At 40.3% G+C, this 26,920-nt stretch overlaps 1 protein-coding gene across 4 annotated transcripts in view; it reads right to left on the reverse strand.

The window, feature by feature from the left end:
- lrp4 (low density lipoprotein receptor-related protein 4) overlaps nucleotides 1–26,920 on the reverse strand; it is a 457,879-nt gene that overhangs the window by 68,107 nt on the left and 362,852 nt on the right. For all 4 annotated transcript variants that reach the window (XM_063061778.1, XM_063061777.1, XM_063061776.1 and 1 more), the window contains exons 13-15: nucleotides 20,840–20,996; nucleotides 17,798–18,015; nucleotides 9,691–9,867 (exon numbers count right to left, since the gene is read on the reverse strand). In XM_063061778.1, coding sequence (XP_062917848.1) covers nucleotides 9,691–9,867; nucleotides 17,798–18,015; nucleotides 20,840–20,996 — 552 coding nt within the window. The remainder of the gene's footprint in view (nucleotides 1–9,690; nucleotides 9,868–17,797; nucleotides 18,016–20,839; nucleotides 20,997–26,920) is intronic.

Genomic DNA, 26,920 nt, shown 5'->3' on the forward strand with positions numbered 1-26,920 from the left:
CACAGTAGGTGCAAGAATCAAAAAGACAAATAAATTATACAAACTTTATGGCATGCCAGAACTACCTGAAATGTCTGCATCTGGATCTCATAGGAGATTTCATTAAAATAGCTCAAATCATCACACTCTACACATACTATTCCTGACCCCATTCAAATTCAACTTTCTGTGGTGTAACGTTAATTTTCTGGTCTCGCTGTCCAGATGTAACATAACGAGAGGTTCACGCATACCATACATGTACACAAACTTTGGCCCTCAAACTGACACTGATGTGTTTAGTACAATCCAACCTGATTTGTTACTGCACGTGGCCATAAAACCATCTTTATATGCTTGAATAGCTGATGCTCTCACAACCCGCCTACTGACAACTAATGAATCATTGCAAACGCTTTCCCATCTACCGGCCAGGACCTAGCAAAAGATCAGCAAAGCACCAGAAGCTCAAGCAAAGACATTGCATTGTTCTGAGCAATAAATTAACATCCATAAAACATCAGTCAATCAGTCAGTTTCAACAACTGTACATTTGTCAGTCCTTTAAGAATTCGATGTAATTTGCTTCACAGAATTTAATGTACAGCAAAACTGCTGCATCTGGTTTTTCCTTTAAAAATATATTTTAATGAATCCTAAACCTCGTAGGAAACATTTGATTCACAAAATGAAACAACGAAATGCAGCATAAATGAGCCTCTCCATACTGATTTGTATGTTTCTCCGAATTGCAGAATCTAAATTGCTGCCCCAACTCTTACATCAGAATGCTGTTCATTGACTTTAGTTCGGCATTCAATACTGTGAGCCCCTCCAAGCTGATCGCCAAACTTCGCCAGCTTGGTATCAGCTCATCCCTCTGCAATTGGATCTTAGACTTTCTGACTAACAGACCCCAATCAGTTAAGTTGGACAACCTCTCCTTCTCCACTCTCATCCTGAACACTGGCGTGCCTCAAGGCTGTGTGCTGAGCCCTCTTCTGTAATCCCTTTTCACCTATGACTGCGTTCCTGTACATGGTTCTAACTCCATAATCAAGTTCGCAGACGACACCACAGTGGTTGGTCTGATCAGAGGGGATGATGAGATGGCCTACAGGGAGGAGGTCCAGCACCTGGCCACGTGGTGTGCCAACAACAACCTGGCCCTTAACATCCAGAAGACCAAGGAGATCATTGTGGACTTCAGGCATGCCAGGAGTCACACTCACGTCCCCATCTACATCAACGGAGCTGTAGTGGAGCGTGTATCAAGCTTCAAACTCCTCGGTGTCCACATTTCCTAGGATCGCACCTGGTCCCTGAACTCCTCCATCCTGGTCAAAAAGGCACAACAGAGCCTTTATTTCCTGTGGAGCATCAAGAAAGCTCACCTCCGTCCCAGGATACTGACGGACTTTTACCGCTGTACCATTGAGAGCATACTCACCAGCTGCATCTCATGTGGTATGGCAATTGTCCTGTATCGGACTGCAAAGCACTCCAGTGTGTGGTGAAAACTGCCCAGCGGATTATCAGCACCCAATTGCCCACCATTGAGAACATCTACCATAAACGCTGCCTGGGCAGGGCGAAAAGCATTATCAAGGATGCATCTCACCCTAACCATGGACTTTTTACTCTCTTCCCATCCAGTAGGTGCAACAGGAGCCTCTGCTCCCGCACCAGCAGGCACAGGAAGAGCTTCTTCCATGAGGCTGTGACCCTGCTGAACCTCACATCACAGCGCTAAGCAGTATTGCACCCATATTGTACTGTCTCAGTACTTTTATATTTGTGTGCTGTAGCACTTACTTTTTATTCGCAGTTATTTTGTAAATAACACTATTCTTTGCATTTCTGGTCAGATGCTAACTACATTTCATTGGCTTTGTATCTGTACTCGGCACAATGACAATAAAGTTGAATCTAATCTAATCTAATCTAAATATATGAAAGAGGATAAGGTATTCTGAGAGCCAGCATGGACTTATGGGCTGAATAGCTTCCTTCTATGTTGTGTGAAAAATATAGTACAAAATAAGTAAAGCAGCTTAATAAAATTTTCAAGGTTTTTGTTGAAGGAATTAAATGACACCCACATATCCAACTTCTAAATTGAAAATTCTCCTTGCTGTTCTTCGTTCAACAGTTCAGCTAAAACATCTAATGGTATGTAAGCTTCTTAGTAGGTGTAACCAGTCTTTTTGATAATGGGCCACACATTGCTGATAGTAGAGTGAAAAAAACTATGCAAGAAGCCTGAAGCCCTGATCTTAAGGTTGCAAGACTGAAGGAAGTTACATTGGTAAGGAAGGGTAACAACCTATTTGAACATGAGAATGCTTTTAATTTAGAGTTTCAAATGGCAAAACATTTTCCATTAGACTATTCAAACTTAAGGATAAAGTGCTTTCCAAAGCCATTCAAGACTGTTGCATTGTATTTACAGAATTAATAACGATCTTTTTTTACAATTTCTTTTTTAGATCATTCAGAAATTGCCACAAAGTAACACTCTTTCAGGTTAAGCCAATTTTCAATTGCAAAGAAATACATAGTTTGCAGTTGGGCAAAGGAATCCTGAGGTTAATCTTTTTCAGTCCACTATACGATGGTAACCTTCAGATTAAATGCTCCAATCAGTGACAATATGGTGGGGGAAATCGTAATACGGTAAAGAGGCACTATCTGGTTGCAAAGATCCTGTCTTATAACAAATCAGATAAGAATCATGCATCTCATCAACAAGAGACAATCTGCAGATTTTGAAAATACAAGCAACACACACAGACCACTGGAGGAACAAGAAAAGTAGTGTTTGTGGGATCATTGACCGTTCAGAAATCTGATGGCAGAGGAGAAGAAGCTCCCCTCTGTACTTCCACACTACTACTCAGTCATCATTTTCCAGTGGTCCGATGAATACTTTTGCCTCTCTTTATGTCATCAGGTAACCTGTCTTCATATTTCATCTCTTCTACCCTTATTACAGCTTTCTGTTGCCTTTTACTGTTTATTAATTTTTTTTCCTAATCCTCTAGCTTCCTGCTAAGTTTGCAATTTTGTAAGCACTTGGTTTTGTTTTTTTTTTGTTGTCTTTGTCAATTTTCCCTCATCCTTCCTTTAGAATGTTTCTTCTTTGGGATGAAATTACCCTGAATTTTCTGAATTATTCCCAGAATCCCCTCTCATTACTGCTCCACCATCACCCCTGCTAGGGTCCCCCAACAATAATCTTCAGCCAGCGCCCCTCTTATGCCTCTTTAGTTACCGTTACTCAACCGTAATGCCGATACATCTGGTTTTAGATTCTCCCTCACAGACTGCAGGGTGAGTTCTTTCACATTATGATTACTATCTAATTGTTCTTTTACCTTAAGCTCCCTAAGAAGATCTGGTGGACAGCACAACACCAAATCCAGAATTGCCTTTTTCCTGGTGAGCTGAACCATAAGCTGCTCTAAAAAGCCATCTTGCAGGGATTCTGCAATTTTTTTCCTTTTTCTGGTTGAGTGAGAAAATAAATCAGCCATGGCACAGAGTCTCAATGGCCCAAATGCCCCAATTCCCCTTTTTTATGACTTTCTCTTGGGATTTAGTGCCAGCCTGATTTTCCCAGATGACCTGTATATTGAAGTTCCCCATGACAGCCATAATATGGCTTTTTACATGCCTTTTCTATCTCTTCTTGTAATCTGTACCCCACATCCTGGCTACTACTCAGAGGCCTGTACATAAATCCCATTTTACCCTTGCAGTTGCTTACCTCTACCCACAAAGATGCTACATCTTCTGATCTTATGTCACTTCTTTCTTAGGATTTGATTTCATTTTTTACCAACAGAACTATCCCAACCCCACTGCCCACCTACCTGTCTTTTTCTACAAGATGTGCATCCTTTTAGTCATGAACACACCACCCCTCTGTTGAAATTCCTCTCCATGTTGCCCAAAGTTAAATGTTTAATCCCTTTCTAAATGTTGTCTTATTTTTCATTCTAAAGAATTTTGTAAGTACTCCTGTGCTTCCCTTCCCTTTTAGTTTCTCCATACTTACCCAATCCACTAAACCCATCCTCTTAGTATTTAGTTTAAAACCCTATTCACAAGCCTAGTTTTGCAATTCACCAGGACTCTGGTCCCAGGTTCAGGTGGAGCCAATCCCATCAGAACATCTCCCTTCTTCCCCAGTACTGGTGGGCAATGCCCCACAAATTTAAACTTACTTCTCCCACACCTGTTTTTGAAGCATGAGTTTGCTTTGGCTTTATTTAACTTCACAGCTTTAGAGTACACTAAATCATTTTTTACCTTAATATAAAACTCAGAAAATAAGATTGTCCCCTAAAGACATCTTAGCTATAAGATTATAAATTAATCCTCTCTCCTTGTACAACACAAGATTTAAAATATCCTACTCTATTGTTGGTTACTTAACACACTAATCTGGAAATCCATCTCACATAGACTTAACAAATTTATTCACTTTGTAATTATTGATTGTTATTCCCAGTCTATGAAGCTTAAAGACTCCCATGAGTACCACAATCATATTACTCTTGTTACACATGCCTCTAACTTCCTGATTTATACTGTCTGCAGCTTCACCACCATTGCCTGGAAGCCACCAATCACTTCTGCCCTTGCTGTTACTTAACTTGAACCAAACTGATTCCATTTCCTGGTTTTCTGAGCTAAGATCTTTTCTCTCATCCATCTTTATCCCATTCATTCACAACTCTTTTTTTCACATTAATTCTCTCTCTTTTAAGATTACAATGGCATAGTTAATCCCAACCACATCACTGTCATGGTTTATTGGTAATAACCATTTTCATTGATTTGTGGGGTTTGCCACATTCTCCCCATGTGGATTTTTTTCTAGGTGCATTGGCTTCCTCCTACAATCCAAAGATATACAGCAGGCTAGTTGTTGAATTGGCCACTGTGAATCATCACTCATCTGTAGGCAAGTGATCAAATCTGGGTGAAATCGAACAAAATTTGAGGACACCAGTAACCATCAGACCAAGGAGCTGAATTAGGCCATTCAGTCCTTCCAGTTTGTTCCTGCATTCAATAGACAATAGACAATAGGTGCAGGAGTAGGTCATTCAGCCCTTCGAGCCAGCACCACCATTCACTGTGATCATGGCTGATCATCCACAATCAGTACCCTTTTCCTGCCTTCTCCCCATATCCCTTCACTCCGCTGTCTTTAAGAGCTCTATCTAACTCTTTTTTTGAAAGAATCCAGAGAATTGGCCTCCACTGCCTTCTGAGGCAGAGCATTCCACAGAACTACAACCCTCTGTATGAAAAAGTTTTTCCTTAACTCCGTTCTAAATTGTCTACCCCTTATTCTTAAACTGTGGCCTCTGGTTCTGGACTCCCCCAACATCGGGAACATGTTTCCTGCCGCTAGCTTGTCCAATCCCCTAATAATCTTACATGTTTCAATCAGATCCCCTCTCATCCTTCTAAATTCCAGTGTATACAACCCCAGTTGCTCCAACCTTTCAACATATGACAGTCCCGCCATCCCCGAAATTAACCTCATGAACCTACGCTGCACTCCCTCGATAACTAGAATGTCCTTCCTCAAATTTGGAGACCAAAACTGTACACAATATTCCAGGTGTGGTCTCACAGGGCCCTGTACAACTGCAGAAGGACCTCTTTGCTCCTATACTCAACTCCCCTTGTTATGAAGGCCAACATGCCATTAGCTTTCTTCACTGCCTGCTGTACCTGCATGCTCACTTTCAGTGACTGATGAACAAAGACACCTAGATCACGTTGTACTTCCTCTTTTCCTAACTTGACACCATTCAGATAGTAATCTGCCTTCCTGTTCTTGCCACCAAAGTGGATAACCTCACATTTATCCACATTAAACTGCATCTGCCATGCATCTGCCCACTCACCCAACCTGTCCAAGTCACCCTGCATTCTCATAATATCCTCCTCACATTTCACACTGCCACCCAGCTTTGTGTCATCTGCAAATTTGCTAATGTTACTTTTAATCCCTTCATCTAAATCATTAATGTATATTGTAAATATCTGCGGTCCCAGCACCGAGCCTTGCAGTACCCCACTAGTCACTGCCTGCGATTCTGAAAAGGACCCGTTAATCCCTACTCTTTGTTTCCTGTCTGCCAACCAAATTTCTATCCATGTCAGTACCCTACCCCCAATACCATGTGCTCTAATTTTGCCCACTAACCTCCCATTTGGGACCTTATCAAATGCTTTCTGAAAGCCCAGGTACACTACATCCACTGGCTTTCCCATGTCCATTTTCACAGTCACATTCTCAAAAAATTCCAAAAGATTAGTCAAGCATGATTTCCCCTTCGTAAATCCATGCTGACTCGGACCTATCCTGCCACTGCTATCCAAATATGCTGCTATTACATCTTTTATAATTGATTCCAGTATCTTCCCCACCACTGATGTCAGACTAACTGGTCTATAATTGCCTGCTTTCTCTCTCCCTCTTTCTTAAAAAGTGGGATAACATTAGCTACCCTCCAATCTGCAGGAACTGATCCTGAATCTATAGAACATTGGAAAATGATTACCAATGTGTCCACGATTTCTAGAGCCACCTCCTTAAGTACCCTGGGATGCAGACCATCAGGCCCTGGGGATTTATCAACCTTCAGTCCCATCAGCTTACCCAACACCATTTTGTGCCTGATGCAAATTTCCTTCAGTTCTTGTGTTACCCTAGGTCCTCAGGCCACTATCACATCTGGGAGATTGCTTGTGTCTTCCCTAGTGAAGACAGATCCAAGTACCTGTTCAGCTCATTCGCCATTTCCTTGTTCCCCATAATAATTTCACACGTTTCTGTCTTCAAGGGCCCAACTTTGGTCTTAACTTTTTTTTTCCTCTACACATACCGAAAGAAGCTTTTACTATCCTCCTTTATATTTTTGGCTAGCTTACCCTCGTACCTCAACTTCTCCCCCCGTATTGCTTTTTTAGTTATCTTCTGTTGCTCCTTAAAATCTCCCAATCCTCTAGCTTCCTACTCATCCTTGCTATGTTATACTTCCTCTCTTTTATTTTTATACTGTCCTTGACTTCCGTTGTCATCCATGGTCGCCCCTTTCTCCTCTTTGAACCCTTCTTCCTCTTTGGAATGAACTGATCCTGCACCTTCTGTATTATTCCCAAAAATACCTGCCATTGTTGTTCCACTGCCATCCCTGCTAGGGTATCTTTCCAGTCAACTTTTGCCAGCTCCTCCCTCATATGTCCATAGTCCCCTTTGTTCAACTGTAATACTGACACTTCCGATCGTCCCTTCTCCTTCTCAAATTGTAGTTTAAAACTTATCGTATTATGGTCACTACCTCCTAATGGCTCCTTTATCTCGAGTTCCCTTATCAAATCTGGCTCATTACACAACACTAAATCCAGAATTGCCTTCTCCCTGGTAGGCTCTAATATAAGCTGCTCCAAGAATCCATCTCTGAGGCATTCCACAAACTCCCTTTCTTGGGGTCCAGTACCAACCTGATTTTCCCATTCTACCTGCATGTTAAAATCCCCCATAACAACCGTAGAATTACCTTTGCGACATGCCAATTTTAACTCTTGATTTAACTTGCACCCTATATCCAGGCTACTGTTTGGGGGCCTGTAGACAACTCCCATCATGGCAGATTTATTTTCCCTCTCAACCACATTCTCCTGCCTTCTTGCTGTATCCTTATGCACCCTATGGCCTGGTCTCCATGATGTCTATGGCAATGAACTCCACAGGTTCACCACCCTCCGGCTAAAGAAATTCCTCATCTAAATGGATGCCTCTCTATTCTGAGGCTGTGCCCTCTAGTCCTAGTCTTCTCCACTATAGGAAACATCCTCTCCTCATTCACTCTATGTAGGCCTTTCAATATTTAATATGTTTCAATGAGATCCCCCCCCCACTCCATTCTTCTAAACTCCAGTGAGTAACAGGCCCTAAGCGATCAAACAGGCCTCAAAAGTTAACCCTTTCGTTCACAGAATCATTCTCGTAAACCACTTCTGGGCCCTCTCCAATATCAGTTACAAGGAAGTAAGTGGTAGAATGGGATTGCAGTGTGAGTCAGTGGGCTAAAGTGTCATCCCTCCCTGCGTTGTGAAGAAGTATGGAAGTAAGGAATCTGAAGGCTGATTTCTGGTACAACACAGAACTATGGCCGAACCAGTCATTGAATTTGCCATCTTAGAGGTCCACAACTGGTTATCCCAAGACTGGCCTCCTCTGCACCCTTTCTGAAAATGCTTATAGCAATAGAACAGATGACTAGGAATTATGGCAGCTGACTTATAATGTTAGGTTGGAATGGGCATCGTTAAGGGAGGCCTGGAGAGGGGACGTTGGAATAGAAATAAGGCAGTCCATATTTGTCGGAACTAGCATTTTCAGTTTAATGTCCAGTATTTATGCTACCGAACCACAAGATTGCTAAAGAGCTTTTTAAACAATCTTAATAGTACTTATGAGAGACTGATCTAAAATAATGTATTAATTCTGCATTGCATGAGCTTTAATGGAGTTAGTTGAAATGCTAGAGAATAATTGCTTTCCATGCTGATCTCAATTATCATGGCCACAGAGTTAAAGCACCCTTCCCAGTGGGCTTCTTTTTTTTAATCTTCTGCATGCACCAATAGTTCAAAGGAACATCTGGTTCAAACCATTGAAAGTTCCATAATGAGACAGGGCCAAGCACCATGGCTGGAGATCTGTCAGTCAACTTTGCCAATGTTCTTTCCTGGATTTGACCCAAACTCAAAGATTGTGCTGTTTAATTGAGCACAAGATGTTGAGAAAAATAAATTCAGCCTTCCTTCATTGAGTGATACCCCTCGTGCCTAGGAATCACAGGATTCTAGGCCACATCTCCATTCCAGAACATCGACACAAAATCCAAGCCGAGACTGATTCAGTACAATACTGATGGAGTGTACCATCTCATAGCGATGTTGTTAAATGGTGGAGCAAACTCAGATGGAATAACAAAGAACTTCTTTCTCCCAGTGCCCTATCCAATATTTATCTCCTAGCAACAATACTAAAAAAGGCTTTCTAGGTTGTCAGAATCTTCCTGTCTGCACAGTAACTGAAATGGCTCTTCACACTAGATTATTGAAGCACTTCAAGGTGGGTGTAGATACAAATTCACTCTTCCTTTAGCAATAAGCAGACAATGAGTCCAACTAATTTAATACATGGGCATGTTGAATAATAGTGTGCGTATTTCATTAACAGATACAGAATGAAGCTCTGTAAATTTTTAAAAAATGTAACAATTTCTTAAACACAACAGATTCTGCAGATGCTGGAATCCAGAATAACACACACAAAATGCTGGAGGAACTCAGCAACGTATCTATGGAAAGGAATAAAGAGTTGATGTTTTGAATCCTGATGAAGGGTCTTGGCCCAAAACATTGTCTTTATATTCCTTTTCATAGATCCTGCCTGACTTGTTGAGTTCCTTCAGCATTCTGTAAGAATTTCTTAAACAGATTAACACAAGTCTTTTGTAAAATCAAATGAATGATGAACTCCATTAATGTTTTTAAGGGAAAAACATTATTGGAGTTTATTCTTCAATTTACAACAAGTAGAATCTACACTTCCACTTGGTTTGAATTGAATTTTCTTAGATTTTCAAAGTTCGTCCCTTGTGTTCTTACCTGCTGGCTGTCGCTGTGGATGAAGTGTATGAATATCCATTGGAAAGTGAAGTTTATTGCGGATAATCTCTTGATTTTTCCCAGTAAATTTGTTGGCACTATTTATGCTTTTGGTGTGCCAGTCTGTCCAGTACAGACTGTCTTCAAACACAGTGATGGCAAAAGGATGAGGGAGGCCTGATAAAAGTCAAAGACTTCATGTTAAACACAAGAAATTCTGCAGATGCTAAAAATCTTGAGCAACTCACACACAAAATGCAGGACAAATAAACAGGCCAAACAGAAATTACAGAAGGGAATAAACAGTCAACTTTTCAGGCTGAGACACTTCATCAAGACTCAATATTAAATAAATGTTAATACAGTTCAGAAGGTCCTTAAAAATTTTCTTCAGAGCAATCATTTAAATAATGCCTAATGTTTCTTATCTAGTAATTATGGAAACTGAGGCAGAAGCCAGATTTTGAAAAGCAAAAAAAAAGCACACTGTCATTAGTCAACTAGTTTCAAAAGTCATATGAACCAAAACTCTAATTCAGGGGTCCCCGACCTTTTTTGCACTGCGGACCGGTTTAACATTGACAATATTCTTGCGGACTGGCTGACGTGGGGTGGGGGGGTGGGGTAGATGTTCAAGTTCAACAGTGCATGACAGGGAATGAGGAAAGGTGCAGCTGACTCATATCGTTTCATATCACCAAATCATATCGTTTCCTTGGGGCCCGGCAGCACATGCTTTGTGGTCCTGTGGTTGGGGACCACTGCTCTAAGTCACAATGATAAAGTTATAAAATCTGTGCTGGATTTTTTTCTTGAGTCAAGTTTTCTGATATTCGGTACTATCTTTACGTGTCTAAGATTCGCATCATTGAAGCATTAAACAATAAATGCAGGGACAGATCAGGCAGCAAAGTGGAAAAAAGAGCACAGTTCACACCTTAGGTTAAAGATCACCAGACTTTTCAAGTGCTTCCAGCATTTTCTATCTCAGGATTTTGCTTTTGTACCCACATTACTCCACAGTTTTGTACCTAGCCTCAAAAATAGGTCCTGAAATTAAAACTCAAACACACGACAGTAGAAATTTGAATTCAACTGTGTACATTAAAGGTGCAAATTAAAGTGAAGTCCAGTTTTGGAGGTAAATTCCCCCACTTGGCATATGTACCTACAACATGGTTTCCTCATATAAGCTTCTTTATATCAACCTTGTGCTTTATTTAAAAACACGTATCAATAGTTCTGTTGCCAAATTGTAATTTTGTGTTGTTTCTCAGCTCTGTTATAATTTGACCAATGCTTGATCATATGAAATAGGCATTAATTGTTCTGTTGTATCTGAAGTGGAAGTTATTATTTCTGCCTATTGATTCCACATTTAATTTATCTTCTCCATCTCCCTAATAGTTTGTATAGCTTCCCACCGAGTGCTGTGTCCTAGTCCCAGTCTGATATCTAATGTCTAGTGACACGGTAGAAAAAACATTTCATTATGAAGAGAAAGCCTGTCTGAAAACATACCAGAGGACCTTACAATGGACTTTGCTTTACTGGCAGTAAGCAACAGCAGCAGTGGATAACAGCACATGGGTTATGTCAAGCTGACGTATTGCAGCACCTTGCCTATCCCCAATACCCACTAGGTAACATCACTGCTCTAGCTAAGTAGCAAATTAGATACTTGGGAAAGAGGAAAATTTAAAGTAACAAATGCTGTGTCAATTGCCAATGTTAAATCTGGGATCGATAGATTTTTGATAACCAAGGGTACTTATGGGAGGAATGCGGGCATATGAAGTTAACTCTCAGGTCAACAGCTTCCCAAGGAATTATGAACCAACTGGAGAGTTAAATGAGTTCCTTATTAAATATGTTTAGATATTTGAAATGACTCTTACGACAGTTCTTTATATTGGCTCCAAATAACATTTTTCATCTTTGGAACATAAGACAGTACAACACAGTACGGGCCCTTAGGCCTATGATGTGCCGACACCTTAACCTACTCCAACATCAACCTAACTTTTCCCTCCTACATAACCCTCCATTTTTCTTTCATCCATGTGATGATCCAAGAGTCTCAAGTATCTGTAACGTCTGTGTCTCCCACCACATCTGGCAGTGTGTTACACTCACCAATCACTCTGTGCAAAAAGCCTATCTCTGACATTGCCCCTATACTTTCCTCCAAGGACCTAAAAATTATGTCCCTTCGTTTTTGCCCCAGTAAAAGGCACTTGCTCTGCACTCTGTTGGTGTGTCTCATAATCTTGTACATCTTTATCAACATTAAAATATCAAGGTGGTAAATGCCAGCAAGTCTGTCACATACAAGGAAGGGAGCAGACAATAGCAGAGTGAGCAGGCTTTAGACTAGTCCGATCAGAAATGCAGCAAAGCACAACTGCATGATTGAACAGTAGAGAAATATAGATTTCAAAGCAGGAACTCCACCTTAAAAGTAGATCTACACTATGAATAGAGAACAAGTCTACAGTATAAAACAACTTATTCCTCAATGTCTGCAAATGCTTTCTGGACCAGCTGGTACAATGATAAGAGTACTCCCAGCTGACCTGGTATCTTTTCTGCCTTTTCAACAGACTAAAACTCATCATAGGGGAAAATCACATAGCTGAACCCTACCCCTTGTAACTTCATTATGCAATATCTTTGTACATCTGTATATCTAATCCATATGCTAATATATTTGTACTTTGAAAAGGATTTACAGGCAAAACATCCGTCTGTGCACATAACTGAAACGGCAGCCCACATACAACTAATATTACACACATTAGCTCAAACATCAACTAGAACAGCAGTGAAACACTAGCTACGAATTCAGAGTAAATCATTGCTTTTGCCCAAGTAATCAATCTTACTTCTGCCTATCTCACAGTTTTCTTGACAGCATGTTGGTTTGAATGAAAAATCTGCTTTCATAAGGATGCACTGAGAAAACATAGCTGCCACTATTTATTGTAAAAATATATTCTTTGATAGGAAGTTGTATTTAGATGGCTATTGTCCCCAGTTTTCCATGCTGGTTCTGAACCCTGGCATTCATTACATTTCTTTTAACACAGATAACAACTGGTGCAGGTGTGTATATTCTCAAACAAAGGAAAAGAAGATAAATGAGCAGTCATAGTCCTTTGCTTCATTGAAAATTTTGCATGTTTCCACATCAAACACACTCTGGAATACATCCAAGTCAGCACTACAAAGAGTAGCACACAAACATAGCAAAGTACTGTTAACCCATTAACACAAAGACCATCAGAAGCTACATCAATTTTTAAGAACGAAATATTGTAAACTGATACTCATGTCTGCAGTTAAATTCCTGGTAATGAATGGGATCAATTTCAATTATATTACATTTTAACATTCCTCACATATTAGTAACAGGCTCAAACTAAGAGAAACAGATTTTGGGTGTCTGGATCAATATGGTTGTTATTCTTTCAGTCAAACTTCAAGATGAATTTTTAGACTGTATAGACTTCAGATTCAAGTTTCAATTACATGAAATTCCAGCCCATTTCCTCCTGATGGGCTTCTTTCATGGCCTGCTAGAAGTAATCTAGATATGTATCATTTACTTAATAAATTGCCATCCACAAAAGAAAACTGTGAAAAACATTTTTTTCATGACAACTGGACTGCACTTGAGCGGAAATGGTTTAGAAACAATACAAGCATTTCAGAAACAATTCTGTTTCAAAATATCACCAGCCTGTGAAACAAATGCACGGACATTTGCATTGAAGAGCACCATCTAAAAAAACACACACAAAGTGCAGGAGGAACTCAGCAGGCCAGGCAGCATCTATGGAAAAGAGTACAGTTGACATTCTGGGCTGAGACCCTTCTTTGGGATTGAGAAGGAAGGGGGAAGATGCCGGGATAAAAAGGCGGGGGGAGGGGAAGGAGGCTAGCTGGAAGATGAGTGGTGAAGCCAAGTGAGTGGGAAAGGTCAAACGTTGGAGAAGAAAGAATCTGATAGGAGAGGAGAGTGGACAACAGGAGAAAGGGAAGGAGGAAGGGACCCTGGGGAAAGTAATAGGCAGGTGAAAAGAAGTGACAGTCTGACATTTCTAATCCACATTCATAGAACCCAAAATTCAAATCAGAAATGAGCAAATCTTGTTTGCTTTAGATTGAAAATGGCCTCAGTTCTGGGCTCCTTCACTTTGGCCATTATGGTGATTGTTCTTGGTTGGTGCGGCTGTAACGAAACCCAATTTCCCTCGGGATCAATAAAGTATATCTATCTATCTATCTTCATTAAATGAAACTTATCCATATACTGTAAGGCCTGGATAGAGTGGACATGGAGAGGATGTTTCCTACAGCGGGGGAGTCTCGGACCAGAGGGCACAGCCTCAGAATTTAAAATAGTAACGAGGAGCAATTCTTTAGCCAGAGAGTGGTGAATCTGTGGAATTCATTGCCATAGACAGCTTTAGAGGCCAAGTCATTGGGTATATTTAAAGCTAAGATTGATTAGTAAGGGTGTCAAAGGTTATGGAGAGAAGGCAAGAGAATGGGGTTGAGAAGGATAATAAATCAGCCATCATGAAACCGCAGAGCAGTCTCAGTGGGCCAAATAGGTAATGATCTTAAATGTTGGACTTGCAAAAAAAAACTGACTTTTGAGTCAATGAATCAAGTCTCTTCAAATCTACTAAATGCAATACAATGGACTGTTTAAAGTAGCAAAAAAACCCATAAAAAATGGACCAACAGATTTTACAAATAGCTTGCTGTAGTATTTTATTATAGGACCTTCTCCTCTTTATTAAAATAATCTACAGATACTGGTCAATTGTTAAAGACTAAGTGGTATCTGCGCAAATATTGAAGGGGCAGAAGATGCATATCAGAGGTACTCAGCAGAGCATCATTAGGCTGCATTGTGAATTGACCGTTAATGTAAAATCATTTATAATCGGTAAATTTAAAAAATCATCACTGGTAGCTACACTGCACATTAACAGCCTGGAGATGCAACAGAATATGGAAACATTTTAAAATCTGGAGATTTCAACTCATCAAAGATATAGTTGCACACAGTACAGTGAAGCCAGGATTACACAGAAATGTATGGTATGTACTTAAATCAGCATTTGTGCCAATAGGTCTTCACCAGTTTTTAATATAACATGAGCCTCCATCAGCCTTGGACCATCTTGTCCAATAAAATATCTTCCTTTCCTGTTCATGCACTTAGCCATCTTCCTAAACTATGTCACTCACCTCAAGCATTGCCCATTGCAGGAAGTGCTGCATTCTCAGAAGCTTTTGAGATCAGAACATTGCACTTCACTCTGATTGTTGAAGGGGCTGCCTTGCATCATAAACATCACAGATAATGACTGAGTAATCTTGATAATGTCACCTTTTTTTTAAAAAAGTGCATCACAGCTGAAAATCAATATTATTCCTGGATGCAATGGGATTGAAACCAATTCGAGTACAACGTCTGTGGAAACCAGTCCTGCCTGAAATGCTGACTGTACTCTTTTCCATGCTGCCTGGCCTGCTGAGTTCTTCCAGCATTTTGTGCGTGTTGCTTGGATCCTCACCCCAGATATTACACCAGGCACACCTGGTCACAAATCACCACATCTGCTGCAATTCCTGCACATTTCAAGATAACTAATAGATGTCATTCCTCATACAATTTCCTTTTTGGAGCAATCAGGGATAAACTAGTGCAAGTTGCTCTAAAGAATAGCCAGTGTTGGGCAATCCAGTAACAACTAGACTTTAATAATCCTGTTCTGCCCTATGACCACACTTGGGGAAGTCTCGCTACTTATTATAACATTTGATTATTAGTGTTCTAAGTAGTGGTTAAGTCAGGCATGGCAACAGCATTTAAAAGCCATCTGGATGAGGACACAGAGAGGAGTGGTTTAGAGTTAGAGAACTGTGGGCCAAGTGCAGGCGGATGGGACTAGCTCACTGGGCAGCACAGTCGATAGGGACAAGTTGGGCCAAGGGGCCCGTTTTCATGCAGTATGACTCTACAGTAGGAAGGCTTAGACAAGATTACAACGAGAATGTGAGGGAGCTTAGAAAAAAACTATTCGAGTTTTTACCATGAACAAGGGTTAACACTGAATTCACTCATTAATAACAGCCGAAAGATATAAGAAAATGAACCAAGCGCAGGAAAATGGGATTGCAGTTGATAAGTCCAGAAGAAGAGCCAGCAATAATTTAGATACTATTGGTTAATTGAGCTCTTTCTGTCCTATAATATCACTGATTAAACTCAATAAAAAGAGCTGAAGCAAACACCTCAACAGCCAACTGATCCAGCTTGAATTGCTTTGAACAATTCTCTGCTGAGAACAATTCTCTTGCATTTATTTCCAGTGAAGATCACACTGCAACCACGCAGTAATAAAAATAATTTTCAAACCGACTGCCAAATCTTCAACAATTAATTTTCTAACTTATTAGACCCTGATTTCTTTTGGATGCCCAGCACTTTTGATAATATACTGCAGAAACTATACATAGTTTTAAAAGTGCACATTAGTTCAGTTTATCAAGTAGTTAAACTGTTATATTGGTAAGTATATAAGTAACTATACTGCCCTTATGGTTGTGAATAAATAATCCAATAAATATGCCTGGCAGAAACAACTGAAATGAAGCTTAATTATAAAACAAATCAAACAAAATACAAAACTGTATTTTTTGTGTATGTACAAAACATACATTACTGTCAGAGGAATTCTGCAGATGCTGAAAATTCAAGCAACACACATCAAAGTTGCTGGTGAACGCAGCAGGCCAGGCAGCAACTCTAGGAAAGGTACAGTCGACGTTTCGGGCCGAGACCCTTCGTCATTACTGTCAGATGTGTAGAACAACCTGCCTATTTATCTACAAGAGCAAAAAAAAAAGCAGGAAAATACATTCCAAAATCATTCCTGAGCAAACCAAAATTCACTTCCAAGAAACAATCCTCTGAGGCACGGAAAATTGCATAATCAATGACCTCAGAACATATTAGCTGAAAAATAATAACCTCTTAATAAATCAGAAGCACAAAGAAAGAGGATAAAAACAATTACTCAGAAATCCACTGCTGGTTGATAGCACCAAACAGGTTATATTATCACACCAACACGTTGTATGCTACTGAGCAAGATAAAGTCTATGCCAGTGTTGTTATCTATGAGCCAAGTTAAAATTACAATGTAAAACAAGCCAGAGGAAGGAAACCTGAAGGCTTTGAGAAGCTGCGTATCATATAGCTACAGAAACACTCAGGCAGGTCATAAATAGCTCCATGCATTAAAAGAATATCTCACTCTACTATTAAACAGTTGACTTAAATAAATATTGTCCGATCAATTGTTATACCTTCTAAAACTACGCAAATGTAAGTGAAAGCTTTTTAGTGGGGATAACCACCTTCAAAGAAATTCCAAAAGCACAGTACTAAAGGATAAATTGAAAAACAAGATTGTTCTAAAATTAATAACAGCAGTGGAAACACCACTAAGTAGAGAGGCAGGGCAGTGTGCAGGTTACCAGTGGTGATGAGCAATGAACTGATTGCTTCCCCTCCCTGAGATGTGCTTTTTACTTTGGCTGCTACCTCATGCATGGAATGGAAGTGCCAGCCACAGCATTAATGCTCCTTCCCTAATTTGTTCTATTTGCTTTTTTCCCCCTCTACTATTGATAAACCTTTTCAAAAAAATTCAAGTCATTGTACCGTTGCAATTTTCAACGAATTTCTTTACCAAACCATTGATAATCTAGGCATTGGAAAACAAACCGACTTTTAAGTGAATATGCACTTTCTATTATGTAACGGCCAGCGTCATCTTCAGTATAGTGTGGCACAACAAAACTGTACCAATCTATCTTTATTCTAGCAAAATACAAATAGATATTTTCTTCTGAGAATAGATTTTTTCCTTATTTATTTGAAATAACTACACTCAGCAAATGAATTTAGCTATAATTATGTAGATATGGCACGACATAAGAATGTAAAGTAATGCCAACATCATTTGCCTTGATTCTCTATAATAAATCACCGTTCCATTGAAACAGATAATGTACGCACCTTGGCTGATCACTGCTTTCCTGTTCTGACCATCAAGATCTGCACGTTCAATCACATGATGCTTGGCATCTACCCAGTACATTTTTTGACCTGCATAGTCAATGGTGAGTCCGTTGGGCCAGAACAGATGGGTGTCTGCAATGATTTTCCGGTTGGATCCATCCATGGCAGCATATTCTATCCGAGGAGTGTTGCCCCAGTCTGTCCAATATATGGTTCTGAAAATCGCAAAAGAAGCACCAATACAACTGAGTGAAGAATAGATCACTTTTGTTTAAAAGAAATTAATTCTTACACACGATTTTCTAAAAACAGAGAAAAAGAAAATATCGAGATCATTGAAACCATACGCTAAACGATAAGTCATTATGCTGCTATTTAAAGGAAGATGAACATTGCCATCTGGAATATATAATGCTGGCACACCCAGAGATTGGGAGATGATCAGTTACCGAATTTAAACTGTCTTAGGTCATACATATCACTTGTTTCAATGAAAATACAACCTGAACATGAAATCAGAGTCAGGATATCTAATCCCTCTGCATGAAATATGGGACTATTTTAGCTTAGCACTTTAGGCTTTGTACTGATTAAGATGAGTGGCTATTTTATCATGACATCCTGAAATGACTGCTTAATATCGGATTGATAAAATCATCCTTTGTAGCAAGTCTGCGAGCTTTGCGCTGATTTACTCAGCTAATATGATGAACTGAGACCAAGGCCTTAGGTCTGCTCCAGTGATCGGATCTAAGGACTCAATTTAGTTTGGAATACTGTCCCATGCTTCTATCATCCCCGCCCACCCCCCCCCCTTTCTCTGTGCATTAGGCATTGGTCTTTCTTTTTGCTAAACTGGATTCATCACACCTCTGGCAAGTAGCACAAGTGCTATACCTCCTTCCTCACTACCATTCAGGCCCCAAACAATCCTTCCAGGTGAGGTGACGCTTCACCTGCAAGTCTGTTGGGGTTATCTATTGTATCTGGTGCTCCCAGCGTGGCCTCTTGTATATCAGTGAGACCTGATATAGATTAGGAGACTGCTTTGCTGAGCACCTACACTCTGTCTGCCATAAAAAGCATGATCTCCCAGTGGCCACATTTTAATTCCGACTTCCCCTTCCCATTCTGATATGTCCATCCATAGCCTGCTTTACAGTTGTGATGCCCGTTGCCTCCCTCTGGTGCTTCTCCCCCTTTCTCGTTCTTTCATGGTCTTCTGCCTCCCTTCTCCAGCCCTGTAATCTCTTTCACCAATTAACATCCCAGCTCTTTACTTCACCCTCCCTCCCAGTTTCACCTATCAGTTTATGTTGCTTCCTCCCCTCCCCCACGCCTCCTAACTAACTCATCTCCGGTCCTGCTGAAAAGCCTCGGCCCGAAACATCGACTCTACTCTTTTCCACAGATGCTGCCTGGCCTGCTGAGTTCCTCCAGCATTTTGTGTGTGTTGTAATAACACACAACTTGCTAAATGTCATGTGAAACTTAATTGAAGTAGTTAAGAAAACATTACACAATTTGTTTTTTTAAAAAAGGTGCCTTACAGAGAATAACAGTTCCCAACTGAACCACAGTGGGAATGATTAATTGATCTTGCTTTGTAGAGTTTAGCCAATAACATCATCATAAAATATAATGAGTAGCTGCCGTTGCTCAGTTTGCATGACATACTTCCGAAAATATATTCTTTGCTATACTATCCCACTGATCCAAGGATATACTGCTCCACTCCTGTGTAAATACTTCTCTACTCATTCCAAAGAGACCAGGCAACAATTGATTTTGAGAAGGTATAAAAATATGTATTAGAAATCAAAATGATGTTAGTGAAGCTAGGAGTACAAATCAAAAGAATTGAAAAACGAGGGAGATCATTTAAGAATCTATTCCAAGTTAATCCGCTTTGCGAGCAAAACCAAACAAAATCCCCACAGTCTCTCTATAAGCACACTTCCCATGCAATATTAATTAACTGCGCCAGTTGTGATTTTGTGAAAGTTAAGATCGCACCCCCTCCCCAATTATTTAAACCATTCTGAAAGCAACTGCATTTGTGCAGCTGACACCAAGCAAGACATAATGAACAATTTTAAATGTTAACTATTGTCAAGAATCTGAAATAGCATTGTGATGGTAAAACTCACTAATGTTTACAGATTGATGAGGAATTTCTCTTCACTGTTGAGAGATACAAATATACTTAAAATACTAGAGCTAAGGTAGCAGAGGACTGCATATGCTCACGGGAGAACATTTTACAGTGCAATTCCAACATCTAGTTAGAGGACTTCAAATTACAGACAGTGGAGAACGTATTTGTGACATTCACAAATTAGAACAAGAGAGTGGCTATCCTTGGAGATTGGTTCGGATCTGTTGGTTCACTTGAGGCCACTTAATCAATGGCTGAACTGGAATTAATGAGAAAAGCCCCATCAAAAGAATGACCTCAAAGCGTCCCAGGCAGGATACAAACCATCACCACAGACAAGTCACAATGTCTATTTAGGGCTATTTAAAAATAGTCCGACAATATGTGGTCAGTAATAGAGGCAGTTGAAATAACCAAGGCAAGAGAAAGAAATGAATTGAAGTCGGAGGAACTGAGATAATGAGGCAGACTAAGTTGAGAATCTATCCAAGACAAACAGATTTAAAGATCAGAGATTTCTTTTTATAAGCCACATTTGCGGATCTGACAGGAACGTTGGCACATTGGAAGCAGCACGACATTAAATAGTGATTTTAATTTACTGTGTATGAAGTAAAGCATTTAGTCAGCACTAGGGACAGGGTGTATGCTGTCAAACTGACCTGTGGGACTGTAGTATGTTACAAAAAGTATGAGTCATTTGAAGAATTAAAATTTGTCTGGAGTTTAAGATTAGACTCTGTTGATAATTGCAGAGATAATTAAACGCAGAGGTTACGATTTTACTTGTAATATATCACTCATTGGAATCAATCACAAGTGAAAAATGTATTATTTCGACAAGAGATTGAAATTGATTCATACTGAATTCATTATCCTACCCTTCTATAGGATGAAGTGCTATAGCACGAGGTTTCTCTAAGTTTTGCCACAAAAGTACTTTTCGCTGTGTTCCATCAAGATTTGAGACCTCAATTCGCGATGTCCCAGAATCTGTCCAGTATAACTTGTTGTGGATCCAGTCGATGGCAAGACCACCTGTATTGGTTTAAAAATTTGGAGATATTTTAAAATTGCTTTCAGTATGCTGCTCTACCTTCAATTCAAGAATCAGATCAAAAAACTCTTTTTAACTACCAATGGAAGCAACAGACTTTTCAGTAACAATTCCCCACTGTTCAACTAATTATCCCGTTAAAGTCAGTAAAAAGCAAATGATAGAACATGATGAATGATAAAAGTTGCCTTTGTCTGAGCAGTTCCAAAGTTTTATAATTATTGTTGCCATTTCCTTTACCAGACCTAATTGAAAATAAACATTACCGTCTCCAAAATATTAAAGATATAGATCGGAATAAACACAATTACAATTTTCTACAAATGCCTTTACTGAATTTGTCAGTAATATCAACAAAAATATAAATAAAGTTCAAAGTTAGAAATTAGAAAATGACCACATGCTTTCGGAAACTACACCCTACCTCCTGAGCCTTAAGGGTCAATGATTTCAGCAGATTTGAATCGTTATCTTAACAGAACCACACATAAACACCTGACATATTCCACACTGAAACAAACTGGCTTTGAGACAGTGCAGGATAAGAGGCGATTTCCTGCCTCTGGGATCCACTACCGGTAGAGTGGACTGATAGATTCCACTTCCCAAATTTGTCATTACATCTGAGCCTTCTGCATTTAACAATACAGGTCAACCTTCACTAATCCGACTACCCGTAATCCGGTTCCTTCGATAATCTGGCACATTATGCTTAATGTGATCCTTCTGTAATTCGGCATTTTCACTAATCTGGCACTCCTCAGGTCCCAATGGTGCTGGATTAGTGAAGGTCAACCTGTATAAGCACTGAAGTTTGGGACGCATTGCTATTTAATTGCCCAAGATGTCTAGTTCTGCTCAGAATAACCTGCAAAAGGCAGCACAAACGGACCCAATAAAATGTTCAGTGAGGAATAAATATTGGCTAAATGAATCTGCTTCAAAATATTCCCATTGGACCCCAACATTCACCTGAAATAGCAAGTGTCGCTTTGGTTTAACTTTTTATTCAAAATACCGTACTTCCTTAAATGAGTGTAGCTATACCCTTTGGTTCAGGAGGCTGATGGCTGAGCATCGTAACATTCTTGAACGTGGTGGTCAGAGTGCTGAGGCACCTGTATTGTCTACCTGATGGCAGCAGCGAAAAAAAAAACAAGAGAACAAGAAGAGATCTGATAGAGGTATACAAGATTATAAAGTGAATGGATAGGGTAAGTGCAAGCAAGCTTTTTCCACTGAGGTTGGGTGAGACTAGAACTAGAGGTCATGGGTTAAGGGCGAAAGGTGAAATGTTTAGGACGAACATGAGGGGGAAATATTCTTCACTCAGAGGGAGGTGAGAGTATGGAATGAGCTGCCAGTGGTAGTGGTGGATGCGGGTTCGATTTCAACATTTCAGAGGAATTTTGATAAGTACACGGCTAGGAGGAATATGGAGGCTATGACACAGGTGCAGATTGGACTATGCAGAATAATAGTTCGGTATAGACTAGATGGACTAAAGGGCCTATTTCTCTGCTGAAGTGTTCAATGACTCTATGACTCTAATTCCTAAAGGTGTGCAGCTTGTTATTGAATGATTTGCATCAAAACTTTTCATCAGCACTCTCTTTAGTTTGAGCTGATTATTATTCAAATTCAATGACATGAACTTCCCTTCACATGGACAACAAACTGCAGGGCTTTGTAAGCTGGTAGTTGGCCGGAATGTGGAAAGCTGAAGCTCACAGATCTAACCCGTGCCTCATCAGACAAGCTGCAGACACCAATCAAGCATTCAGAGGTGGTTTCATGAGGACAAAGTTGTTCTAGCTGTCTCCCTGTGCTGTTGTGTGGGTCGATTCTGCGGAAGAGGATGATGGATAGATCAGGTGGTTTGACGTAGCATCAAAGTCCGTGATCAAAGCTGGCTCCAGGGAAGAGCAGTCTTCTGCCATTTATTTTCTTTTTTTCACAGGTCCAGCAGTACTGGGTGCCAGAAACACTCACAGAACAAAGTTGACACCAAGTCTGGCAGCCTTTCGTGTCAGCCATCTATGTTTTCCAGTTTACATCATCGCCAAGAATTGTGCTACATGAAGGAAAGTTTAAATGGTTTGCAAATGTGAACCTTTTCAAATTCCAAAAGATAACCCAGGAAATTATAGACCAGTGAGTCTTACTTCAGTGGTGGGCAAGATGTCGAAAAAGATCCTGAGAGGCAGGATTTCTGAGCATTTGGAGAGACATAATCTGATTAGGGATAGTCAGCATGGCTTTATCAAGGACAGGTGATGCCACGAACCTGACTGGATTCTTTGAGGATGTAACACACATTGATGAAGGGAGAGCTGTGGATGTAGTGTATATGGATTTCAGTAAGGCATTTGTTTCTTTGTGCTATTTGTCATATACATTAATGATCTGGATGATGGTGTGGTAAATTGGATGAGTAAGTATGCAGATGATACTAAGATAGGTGGAGTTGTGGATAATGAAGTAGGTTTTCAAAGCTTGCAGAGAGATTTAGGCCAGTTAGGAGAGTGGGCTGAAAGATTAAACTCCATTTGGAGTTTAATGCCGATAAATGTGAGGTGCTACATTTTGGTAGGACTAATCAAAATAGGACATACATGGTAAATGGTAGGGCATTGAAGAATGCAGTAGAACACAGGGATCTAGGAATAATGGTGCATAGTTCCCTGAAGTTGGAATCTCATGTGGATAGGGTGGTGAAGAAAGCTTTTGGTACGCTGGCCTTTATAAATCAGAGCATTGAGTATAGGAGTTGGGATGTAATGTTGAAACCGTACAAGGCATTGGTGAGGCCAAGCTTGGAGTACTGTGTACAGTTCTGGTCACCGAATTACAGGAAAGATGTCAACAAAATAGAGAGAGTACAGAGAAGATTTACTAGAATGTTACCTGGGTTTCATCACCTAAGTTACAGAGAACGGTTGAACAAGATGGGTCTTTAATCTTTGGAGCGTAGAAGGTTGAGGGGGGACTTGATAGAGGTATTTAAAATTATGAGGGGGATAGATAGAGTTGATGTGGATAGGCTTTTTCCAATGAGAGTAGGGGAGATTCAAACAAGAGGACATGAGTTGAGAGTTAGGGGGCAAAAGTTTAGGGGTAACATGAGGGGGAACTTCTTCACTTAGAGAGGGGTAGCTGTGTAGAACGAGCTTCCAGCAGAAGTGGTTGAGGCAGGTTCGATGTTGTCGTTTAAAGTTAAATTGGACAGCTATATGGACAGGAAAGGAATGGAGGGTTATGGCCTGAGTGCAGGTCGGTGGGACTAGGTGAGAGTAAGAGTTCGGCACGGACTAGAAGTGCCGAGATGGCCTGTTTCCGTGCTGTAATTGTTATATGGTTATTTGATAAGGTTCCCCATGCGAGGCTCATTCAGAAGGTAAGGAGGCATAGGATCCAAGAAGACCCTGCTTTGTGGAACCAGAATTGGCTTGCCCACAGAAGGCAAAGGGTGGTTGTGGATGGTTCCTATTCTGCACGGAGGATAGTGACCAGTGGTGTTCCACAGGGATCTGATCCCCTCCTCTTTGTGATTTTTATAACTGACCTGGATGAGGAAGTAGAAGGGTGGGTTAGTAAGTTTGCTGATGATACAAAAGTTGGGGGTGTTGTGGATAGTCTGGAGGGTTGTCAGAGGTTACAGCGGGACATTGATAGGACAGAGAACTGGGCTGAGATGTGGCAGATGGAGTTCAACCCAGATAAGTGTGAAGTGGTTCATTTCGAGAGGTCACATTTGAAGACACAATATAATATTAATGGTAAATCACTTGGCAGTATGGAGGGTCAGCGAGATTTTGGGGTCCACGTCCATTGGACACTCAAAGCTGCTGGGCAGGTTGACAGTGTTGTTAAGAAGGAGCATGGTGTGTTGAACTTCACCAAATGTGGGACTGAGTTCAAGAGCCATGAGATAATGCTATATATGCTACATGAGATACAGCTATATATGATCTTAGTTAGACCCTACTTGGAGTACTGCATTAACTTCTGGTCACCTCACTGCAGGAAGGATGTAGATACTACAGGCAGAGTGCAGAGGAGATTTACAAGGATGTTGCCTGGATTGGAGAATCTGAGAATAGGTTGAGTGAGCTTGGCCTTTTCTCCTTGGAGTGACGGAGGATGAGAGGTGACCTGATAGATGCGTATATGATGATACGAGGCATTGATTGTGTGGCTAGCTGGAGACTTTTTCCCAGGGCTGACATGGCTAACACAAGGGGGCATAGTTTTAAGGTCCTTGGAAGTAAGTACAAGGGGGATGTCAGAGGTAAGTTTTTCACACACAGAGAGTGGTGGGTGCGTGGAATGCACTGCCAGTGAAGGTGGTAGAGGCAGATACAATAGGGTCTTTTAAGAGACTCTTAGGTATATGGAGCTTAGAAAAATAGAGGGCTTTGCAGTAGGGAAATTCTAGGTAACATCTAGAGTAGGTTATATGGTCGGCACAACATTTTGGGCCGAAGGGCCTGTAATGTGCTGTAGATTTTCTACGTTCTATGTGCGATGTTCCGCATAGTGCAGAGTATGAATAATTATGCTCATAAGAGGTTTCAATTTAATTGTCATTGCACATCTAGACCTGATGACTCATTTCTAATGTAATGCATAATATTACTGCATACAGTAATCTTTCCGGAAAATCTGACCCATTAAGCAATGATAGTTCAATATCTTTCAAGTTCTTAAAACAATGTTATTTGAAAAGGGCAGGAGACTCCTAAAGTACAAAGAATAATGGAATTAAGTACTAATAAATGCCTATACTTTGTGCACGGTGTTGCCCAGGACAACATCTCATGCACCATCAATCTTCAGTCCAGGCCACTCACCGACTTGTGCTAATATTATTTTGTGACTGTATGTTCTGTTGTAACTAGATGTGCCGTTTGTGATTGTATGCATTGTGTTTCGCATCTTGGCCCCAGAGGAACACGTTTTGTTTGGCTGTATTTATGTGTATGCTTGAATGACAATTAGACAAACTGTATTTGGCTCTAAATAAAAATAAACAAATAGGGATGGGGACAGAGGTCATTACCTCTTCCCATCATGCCTTCCCCATACTCCTTAAAGCTGTCATGCTGAGGTAATCACAGTGATATAGTTTTTTTTATATATACACACAGAGTGTAGTGGTAGAGATGCTTAAGAAACTCTTAGATAGGCCTGTATAGAAAAATAGAGGGCAATGTAGGAGGGAAGGGTTAGATTGATCTTAGAGTAGGTTAAAAGTCCGGCACAACAGTGTGGGCCAAAGAACCTGTATTGTGCTGCAGTGTTCAATGCTCTTTCAGAACGACAATTTTTTTAAAGTAATTAATTATTTGACAGAGTGTTCTCCCATCCTTTTATCAATTCAAAGATGGAATTAGTCCAGTATCATAAAGATTATTTTGCTGCTATTTTTCACCCACTTTAACTTGAATAAGTGGCTCTCATGACATGAACTGTTAATTTTTTCTCAAGTGGAAATCGCACTCTCTGAACAGAGCTCTCTGCCAAGTACCTGCAGCACACGTGACTCCGATAGAGCATTTGAAGGAAAGGGGAAAAAAAGCCATTCAGTTTCCACCTACCATGGCAGCTGCAATGGAATAGAATCAGGCCTCTGAACTGATGGCTGAGAATTGTTCTACACCACCTCGGCACCAATCTATTCCTTTGTTATCACTTATGTTATTTTTTACAACCAGCTGCATTTATCTTTATAGTGTTTCATTGCTGTAATTCACTTCTTTTTGTCTTGCATGTTGGGGAAGCAAATCAACTGGCATTATTTAGGCCCTTTGCCGACTTACTCGATACAACAGGGATTGTGTGCAGTATCACTGTACTTCTCCAACAAGATGATAAGGGGGATATGCAGAAATTTAAACTTTCC

The sequence above is a fragment of the Mobula hypostoma genome, chromosome 11 (assembly GCF_963921235.1).
Source record: "Mobula hypostoma chromosome 11, sMobHyp1.1, whole genome shotgun sequence".
In the NCBI taxonomy this organism is placed as follows: domain Eukaryota; kingdom Metazoa; phylum Chordata; class Chondrichthyes; order Myliobatiformes; family Myliobatidae; genus Mobula; species Mobula hypostoma.